The 8,244-nt window shown below is 51.2% G+C and overlaps 2 protein-coding genes across 7 annotated transcripts in view; one reads left to right on the plus strand and one right to left on the minus strand.

Moving 5' to 3' along the window:
* Nucleotides 1–3,816, plus strand: part of Mtg1 (mitochondrial ribosome-associated GTPase 1) — a 12,742-nt gene extending 8,926 nt beyond the window's left edge. For 2 of the 4 annotated variants that reach the window (XM_039101268.2, XM_006230584.4), the window contains 4 exons: nucleotides 87–183; nucleotides 510–606; nucleotides 2,944–3,056; nucleotides 3,365–3,816. In XM_039101268.2, coding sequence (XP_038957196.1) covers nucleotides 87–183; nucleotides 510–606; nucleotides 2,944–3,056; nucleotides 3,365–3,483 — 426 coding nt within the window. In that variant the 3' untranslated portion in view covers nucleotides 3,484–3,816. The remainder of the gene's footprint in view (nucleotides 1–86; nucleotides 184–509; nucleotides 607–2,943; nucleotides 3,057–3,364) is intronic. The other 2 variants (XM_063283967.1, NM_001401716.1) reach the window with 1 other exon arrangement.
* Nucleotides 3,817–3,834: 18 nt separating this feature from the next.
* On the minus strand, nucleotides 3,835–7,973 carry Sprn (shadow of prion protein). 3 transcript variants are annotated; one of them, XM_063271934.1, is made up of 3 exons: nucleotides 7,743–7,973; nucleotides 6,490–6,875; nucleotides 3,835–4,440 (listed from the first exon to the last, which is right to left on the minus strand). In XM_063271934.1, the coding sequence occupies exons 2-3, from the start codon at nucleotides 6,858–6,860 to the stop codon at nucleotides 4,260–4,262; spliced, it is 552 nt and encodes a 183-aa protein (XP_063128004.1). In that variant the 5' UTR covers nucleotides 6,861–6,875; nucleotides 7,743–7,973; the 3' UTR covers nucleotides 3,835–4,259. The 3 variants fall into 3 exon arrangements, with proteins under 3 accessions (XP_063128004.1, XP_006230635.1, NP_001027015.1); XM_006230573.5 differs by having other exon boundaries at nucleotides 3,835–6,875; nucleotides 7,743–7,971; NM_001031845.1 differs by lacking the exons at nucleotides 3,835–4,440; nucleotides 7,743–7,973 and having other exon boundaries at nucleotides 6,417–6,860.
* Between the last annotated feature and the right edge of the window lie 271 nt (nucleotides 7,974–8,244).

Below are 8,244 nucleotides of genomic sequence, written 5' to 3' on the forward strand. Positions count from 1 at the left end.
TATCCCAGGGCCTGCCTGAGAGTCTCTGGCCATGATTTGGCTGTTGAGCACAGGCTGTCTGGCTTGACCCACCTTGTGCTGCACAGGTATGTGAGCGTCCACTGATGTTCTTGCTGGATACCCCTGGGGTGCTGGCTCCTCGGATTCAAAGTGTGGAGACAGGCCTGAAGCTGGCCCTGTGTGGTAAGCCTCTGCCCCATTGCTGACCTTGACTGTGACCAAGGCAGGAGGACTTGTTACTCCCTCCACCCTTCCTGATACCAGATGCTTTTCACAGTTTTGAGAGGGAGACTAGCTCACGGCAGGCATGTGCTGGCTACCATTCTGCCCTGTAGTAGGGTAGACAAAGAGGTCATGCTTGGCAACCAAGCCAAGCCATATAGGAAGAAGGTCAACAACTGTGAGCCAACCTGCAGGAGGGCTCCTTTGCTTGAGGCCTCTGCCTTCAAGTGGGAGCCATTCAGGCTTGGTGGGGCATAGATGGCCACTGTACCATAGGCTTGCATTAGCTGCTTGTCTTGCAGGAACTGTGTTGGACCACCTTGTTGGGGAAGAGACCATGGCTGATTATCTCCTTTACACCCTCAACAGGCATGGGCTATTTGGGTGAGTGGCAGTGGGTATGGGGGCTGCAGCTCCCTGCTTGCTCATTCTATCTAGGTATGGTTTTAGAAATATGTTAAGGAATTATATCATTTGTATATTATTGCAGGTGTGTGATTTGATAAGTTTTGATATATGACCACATCATATTGTCACCCAAGATAGCAGATGTTCTGCTGGGTGTGGTGGTGCATGTCCCAAATCCTAGTACTTGTGATGCTGAGGGAGGGGATCGTACATCTGTAGGATGACCAACCCTTGTTCACCTTGTCCCTTCCCTAAGCCCCCGTGGTGAGTGAAGAAGATGACATTCTGTCAGCGTGGTTGTACAGGTGCCCCTGTCTCATCTCACCCGGCTTCCTCTCGTGGGCAGCATGAGTATCCTGAGTCTCCCATGCTTTCCATTCCTTTTGGTGGCGCAGCTCACTGTCTACACCCAGCCACCCTGCACTTGATTTATCTGTTCACCCTGGTGGACATGGGGTGTGTGTAGTTCTTGCCTGCTATAACAGAGCTTCTGGAAATGTTCATGTATAGTGTTAACTCAATGTGAGTTTCTACTTGTCTTGGGTAAAATGCAGGAGGATGTCTGAGCTGCTAGGTAACGGTGAGCTTTAGCTTCCTACAGAAGTGCTGAGCTCTTCTCCAGGGCAGTTGTACTGTGCCATATACCACTTAGCAGAGAACAGCAGTCCACACTTTTCCGAACCCTCTTTACACTTGTGCCTAGTCTTTTTATATTTTTGGGTTTAATTATTTTATTTAATGTACATGGATTTTGCCTGCATGTATGTCTTCTTTCTTTTTTTTTTTTTCTTGGAGCTGGGGACCGAACTCAGGGCCTTGCGGTTGCTAGGCAAGCGCTCTACCACTGAGCCAAATCCCCAACCCTGCATGTATGTCTTTATACCATATGCATGCAGTGCCTGTAGAGGAGGGCACCACATTCCTTAGGCCTGGCATTACAGACAGTTGGGAGCAGTCATGTGGATGCTGAGAGTCTAACCCAGGCCTCTGCAAGAGCAGCAAGTGCTCTTAGCCTCCCAGCCATTTCAGCCCTGGCCGGTCTTAACTTTAGCCTCAGTTTCCAATGTTTGGTGTATATTCCTACTAGTGTGATGTTGAACTTCTTCTCCTGTGTCTATGTGGCCATTGATGTATCTTCTCTGGGAAAATGTCTGTTAAATATTTTTCTCATTTAAAAGTTTTATTTTAAGTGTTTGGGTATTTTACCTGTTGTCCATTGAGGCCAGAAAAGGGCATCCAGTCTTCTGAAACTGGTATTACTAATGGTTGTGAGCCACCATGTGGTTGCTGGGAATTGAACTCAGGTCCTCTGGAAGAACAGTCAGTGCTTTTAACCACTGAGCCATCTCTTCATCATCCCTTTTCATTTTTGTTTTTTGAGACAGGGTCTCTCAACATGGCCCAGGCCGCTCACCACCTCCTGCATGTGAGATTAAAGGCATTCATCACCATATTTGGCCTGTCTCTCTGTCTCTCTGTCTCTCTGTCTCTGTCTCTTTCTCTCTGTCTCTCTGTCTCTTTATCTCGCTGTCTCTGTCTCTCTCTGTCTCTGTCTCTGTCTCTCTCTCTCTCACTGTCTCTCTCTCGATGCTGGGGATTGAACCTGGAACTGAAGACAGTAAGCATATCTGCTTTACTGCTGAGCTACCTCCCACCCCATTTTCTTACTTTTCAGTTGCATCACGTTATCTGTTCTGAGGGAAAAGTCTGTGCACAGTTCTTCAGGAGTCTAGGCCTTGCCTTTTCTTCTGTTGACACTATATTCTGGAAGTCTGATTTAGTAACAATGTACTTCATAATGGTGCTGCTTCCCATCTACAAATGTGCCTAGCCCGAGGCTCTAGGATTTTGTTTTCTTCTTGGAGAGTGGCAGCTTAGGTTTCACGTTTAAGTGTGAAACCTCTTCTATGATGTATTAATATATACTTAGTGTATGGCGTGACTATGAAGTTCTTAATTTTGCACATGGATGACTGGCTGTCCAGAAAATTTTGTTGAAGACTTTCTCACTAAATTGTCCTTCTGCCTTTGCTGGGAATTTATCTTGTCTGTCTGTCTGTCTGTGGACACTTCTGTACTGTTTTTGTGAGGGGCTGGTCACTTTTAACTGGGTGCCAGATACTTGAATTTTCAGTGATAGATGGTAAGTCCTTACTCTTCTGTAAGAACCGTGAGTCTGTTTTTGGAGCACTCAGTTGCCTGGAAGTAATCTGGTCTCCCAGGACTCAGAGCTGGCTACTGAGGTGTAGGTGAGTGTGAATCCTTCTCAGGCTTGGAGTCTCAGAAGTCTGACCTGAGCTGTGGGCTTCCCAGGTATGTGCAGCACTATGCCCTGGCCAGTGCCTCTGACCACATAGAGTGGGTGCTGAAGAACGTGGCCATCAAGCTGGGGAAGACACGGAAAGTGAAGGTTCTCACAGGCACAGGTGAGTGAGGCTGACTGTATGACCTGAGGCCCTTACTCTGTCTTCCATTGGAACTCCTGGCGCCTTCTGGGGACAGGGGTGAGACACAAAAGGAAACCTGTGGGCAGGGCACTGTGGAAATTTCTAGGGCAGAAGGACTTGGTAGTGTAGGCGCCAGAGGGTGGTCTTAGCTCTGCACAGTGCCTGGTGGGTATGATGCCCGCGTTCTTTCTGAACATGCTGCTCCCTAGATTTCAGATGATGCCCCTAGTGGTCTCAGTGCTGGGCTGTCTTTGAGGCCCCTTTCTCATCAGATCCTCTGTCCTCAGGTAATGTCAACGTTATCCAGCCGGATTATGCCATTGCAGCCCGAGACTTCCTCCGTACCTTCCGCAGTGGGCGGTTGGGCCAGGTGATGCTGGACCGTGACATTATACCTGCTTGCTGATGACATTGACCCTTGTACTGGCTGGCTGGAGTATGGTCTCCTGCATATTCTATGGACTACAGCTGGAGTGTTTAATGCTTAGACCTATTCCTCCAGTTCAGAAGCTCTCTGTGCTGGTACCTGAGACTCAGGCCCCAGCTCCAAAGGGGACTATATTCTCCTGTCTACCAGAGTCTGCTCAGTGTGCTTACTGCTGTCAGGCCCCAGGAGTCCTGCCTCTGTGGCTTGGTCAGGAGGTTTTCTCAGCCTCAAGAAGAGATAAATGCTATCCCAGAGGAGTCTAAGTTATAATCTGTAATTTAAAAAATGAGTTAAAAGGCCCACTTAAAAATATCTCTCTGACTTCTCTTATTTTATTTTACTTCATTTATTTTTTGCCATTTTGAGACAAAGGTTCATTATGTGGCTTGGGCTGGTCTCAAACACACATCTCTCCTATCCAAGCCTCTTGAGTGCTGGGATTATACAGGCGTGTGCCGTGACACCGGGTTAAAAGACCTATTTTCTGATGGCTTTTTCATTGTGCACTTAGTATGTTGAGCCCATAAGTTAAATTCACTTCCACCAATGAATGCTGGGATTGGTACATTAGGGGCCTGGAGTTCCTAAGTCAGATTCTCAAGTGCCTCAAAGCCCCGCAATGAGGGAAAAGCCTGTTACCAGAGGAGGGCTTTATTTCACAACAAACTGTGCACTGGTAAAGTGCCCAGACAAAGCCAGGAGGTTTGCAGCAGTGAGGTCAGCCATGTCTTCTTCCCGTGCACAGAGCCTGTGCTTCAGGAGTCCATCTGCTGTAGGCTCAACTTTGCACAGGTCAGAGGATCACCGGAAAGGGACAACAGTCTAGCTATTGGAACCATGGTGGCTGCAGGAGAGGTGCAAAGGGCATGCACCAGCATGGTTGACCCCCATGTACCTGTCGGCACCCAGAAGATGTTGCTGCCAGCAGCCTGCTGTCTAAAAAGAAGAGGCAACGGGGTTGGTCATACAGATAGGAAGTGCTGTTGGGACAGTGGGGCTGTCCCTGCTCAGTACTTCTAGACTCTTCTGTTCAGTATTGACCTGGGCTTTCCATAATTGCTTGAACCAGTGCTTGTAGGCTCGGCAGGCTCTCTGCTTCTTGTGGATGGCTGATAGCAGGGGCTAGCCTTCCACTGTTGCCTCTTGATGTGATTGCAGTATAATAAGTCTCCCCTGAGAGCCTCGCTCAGCATTTACAGTTCCTGTTAGTGGAGAAGGTATTCAAAGATGTGTGGCTGTGCCAAAAGTTAAACACTCTGGACAAGTCAGATTGGTGAATGCGGAATAATCACTAAAAGGTGATGTGTTCATAATGCCATAATGCCCAGAACTATCACACGGTACTCTGTGGTCCACATAGTCCATCCTCAAGGGTGTTTGACAAGGTGAAGGGGCTCTGGTCGTTCTCCCTAGACCAGACTTGATGCATCAGCACCTGCCTTTGAGGCCCCTAGTGGGCTTGGCCCTTAGCTTGCTGGTCTTGGTGGTTTTGAGCTTGGTCACTTAGGGATGGAGGAGCATCTGGGCTGACTGTGCCTAAGAGCACCGGCAGTGTGAATAGAAGTTGCGGGGAGTTGCCCCTGCAACTTGTTGGTCAAGAAAATGCTTGGCTAGGGTCCTGCCAATAGCCTTGAAACCTGCACACTAACCAGAGGTATGCTGAGCTAGCCTTGTATATGTTGTCTGAGTTCCAAGACCCGTCACTCCATGAGGCAAAGATGTGCTAGTGGGCCCTGGAACAGCAAGAAGCCAGTCTGCTCAAAGGTAGATTCTTGTAAGGACTATAGTTTATCTCTTTGAGGCCACTCAGCATATCAGCTCTGTTCTTGGGAGGGATATGGGTGGTCAGAAAGATAGTAGCATTAACCCACGCTCACAACCTGCTGAGGCTGGTTCTTCCATGTCTGTTAGCTTTCTTCTGGCAGCAGTGGGCCTGAGAATTGCTGCCCTTCCGCTGTGCAGACTGACAGCTGTCAATTGTGCCATGCTCTGTCTTACCTCCCCGGTCCATCCGTTTCCAAGGGAGGCTCTCCCAACATGAAACACTGGAATTGTGGGAATCTTGCAGTGTGGGTTATATACAAAGAAGCTCCCAGCAGGATTGGTATTGTACCCAAGTGACCCTTACTTGTGAACCTAAATTCAAATGGAATGGAATGTTTTTGAATGTGAATTCAAAACCCCTACCCTCAGTAGATTTTAGGAACAGTTAAGTGGACCTTATGGCCAAGTGGTTCCAAGTGGAAAACCTTCTGACACAAGGTCTCTTAGGCAGTCTGCCAGGAAGAAACATACTACCTTGGCTTTGGTAGCATGTTGTAGGAGGACCACAGTTGGTGTCCTGGGATGGATATTCTCCTGCTCTGGATGTTTCTGAGCTATGACATCATTAGGACCTGCTCTGGGCAGGTGATTAGCACCTGACAGTTCTCACATTTCTCCAAGTGAGTGCTTTCTTCATCAATTCCTAAGTCCAGAGGGAAGTGGTCTACTCCCTCTGCTTCCATGGGAGGCCAAGGTCTTTGGGGCTTTAGTGGCAGAACCAGACAGGCCCACCTGGCGATGGCCTCTTTTTGGTGGTTGGCATTGTTCCTGTTCTCGTGTCAGGGTGGGCAAGCACACAGGCATGCCTGCTTAGGCAGCTCAGGAGAGTAGAGGGCAGCCTGTCCCTGGTAGTAGAGCTGCTAGTTCCTGCCAGGGTGGAAGACTGGGATACTGGGATGGGCAAGAGAGTAAACTGCATCTACAAATTGCAAGAGGCCTTCTGGGTCCAGAGCAGCCAGACTAATGTCTGGGCTGGGGAACTATAGTCAGCAAAATGAAGTGACCCCCTGGGCAGGAGGCCATTAGGGTGGGCCCTATGGGCCTTAAGACAGACTAGGAGCTAGACCTAGGATGGAGCTTAGCCTGGTCTAGGGCCGAAGCAGTTCTAGGGCACCAAGCGTGCCGCTCAAAAGCAGGCAAATACGTGGACTGTGTACGGACCCTGAGCCGGAAGTCCAGGCCCAGTAGCTGTAGACTCCTCGGTCGGTCCCGTTGCCTCCCATTGCCCCGTTCTCATCGTCCTCCAGGCCTAGCTCTCCAGGTCCTGAGGTCCTCCTCCAGCCAGAGCCGGTGGCAAGGCCCGCAGCCACACCCGCCGCAGCCCCAGCTGCTGCTCCTGCAGCCGCCACTCGCAGAGAGGAGCTGTAGCGGGGCGCCGGCCTTACACGCACTCTTGATGCCCCGCGCGCACCTCCGCGCACCCCCCTGGCACTGCCTCGAGCACCTCCGCGGCCGCCCTTGGCCGAACAGCTGTCACAGAGGAAGGCGGTGGCCAGCAGCAGAGCCCAGCATGTGGCAGTAGTCCAGTTCATCCTACGGGGCAGAATCTGCGAGAAAGGGTGGAAGGGGCTTCAGCTTCTGTGCAGGGGTGGAGCTTGGCTCAGGGCCAGAGAAAGAGGATATCATAGCCTGGGAATAGGCTCATCCGGACCTGGGAACACCGACATCAGCCTCTGGTTTTGTGGTAATCTGATAGAGGGCTCCTAGCAAGTTGGAGGACAGTGGGCTCAGGGTTGGGGAAGGAGTTCTTTAACCTCCAACACCAGGACTTTGGTTTTGGATTCCTGCTTTATAACCGGGTGGAGATGGGGTCATGGGGAAAGGGTTCAACAACAGGGCAGCCGTTTTACTGTTGTGATAGGGTGGAGATGGGTCCCAGAATGGGGTTTGCAGAGCTCCTGTGGTGGGGCTCAGGCCTTGAGGGTGGGGGCGCAAATCCCCCCAACCGCCCCCTCCCCCGCTCTGCACACGAATCTCTGGAAGGGGATGGATTAGTGTGTGAAGGACGGACGCTAGTTTGGAATCGAGAGCCCTCAATACACCCAGAGATTAAGGGTGTGTGACTTTTGCTCTGGCATATGGATCTCCTGATGCCTTCCTAGAGCCTTTCAGTCAGAGGCTGCGGCTGGGGGCGGGGGTCAACATCCAGATCAGCGATTCCTTGCAACGCAGACAACTAACGCTGGGTGAAACGCTGGGCAGGCCCAGACCCTAAGTAATTACTTCTCTTCCTCGCCCCAGCCCCACCCTTTTTGGGTTTGCTCGGGCCAGCAGCCTAGGCAGGTAAGCTGATCAGGATGGGTTCAGGCTGGCTGTGGACCAGCGGTCTGCGTGGCCGCTCCATCCTCCTCAGGTCCTCTCTCCCCGCCCCCTCCCTCCCAGCATCATTGGGTTTATCCACCTCCCCTACTTACTGGTCACAAGTCTAGGTTGGATGAGCGATTTAGAGGCGGTGGCGGGCCAAGCAGAAAGGTGCGGCGGCGGTGGCGGCAAGGACCCTTTTCCTTAGGCAGAGCTCACGACTGGATTTTGCTGAAGCCTCCGCCTGAAGATTAGGGGCGGGCAGCCGCGGAGGCTCAGCCCCGGGAGACGCGAAGGGAGGAGATTCTGAAAGCTCAGAAAAGCACAGCCCCAGCCCTTCTCGTTGCCCGGCCCCATCCTCGCTGCACTGCAAACAGCATCCTCCCATCCTCCCCCACCCACCCCCTACCTCCGCCACCCTCCAGCCCTGCCCAATCTCTCTTTTCCCCATGTCCAGTAGTCCCAACACCCAGGACATACAGTGTGCTCTTGTTCCTGTCGGTCCAACTTCTTTGTTCACGGCCTCCTCCTCTCTGTTCTCCCTACCTGTCCACCGCACCGATTCTTATGGTTCTTATGAATTTCCCACCTCCTTTCCCATTCTTCTGATGTAAC

This window comes from Rattus norvegicus, chromosome 1, assembly GCF_036323735.1.
Source record: "Rattus norvegicus strain BN/NHsdMcwi chromosome 1, GRCr8, whole genome shotgun sequence".
NCBI classification, from domain to species: Eukaryota; Metazoa; Chordata; class Mammalia; order Rodentia; family Muridae; genus Rattus; species Rattus norvegicus.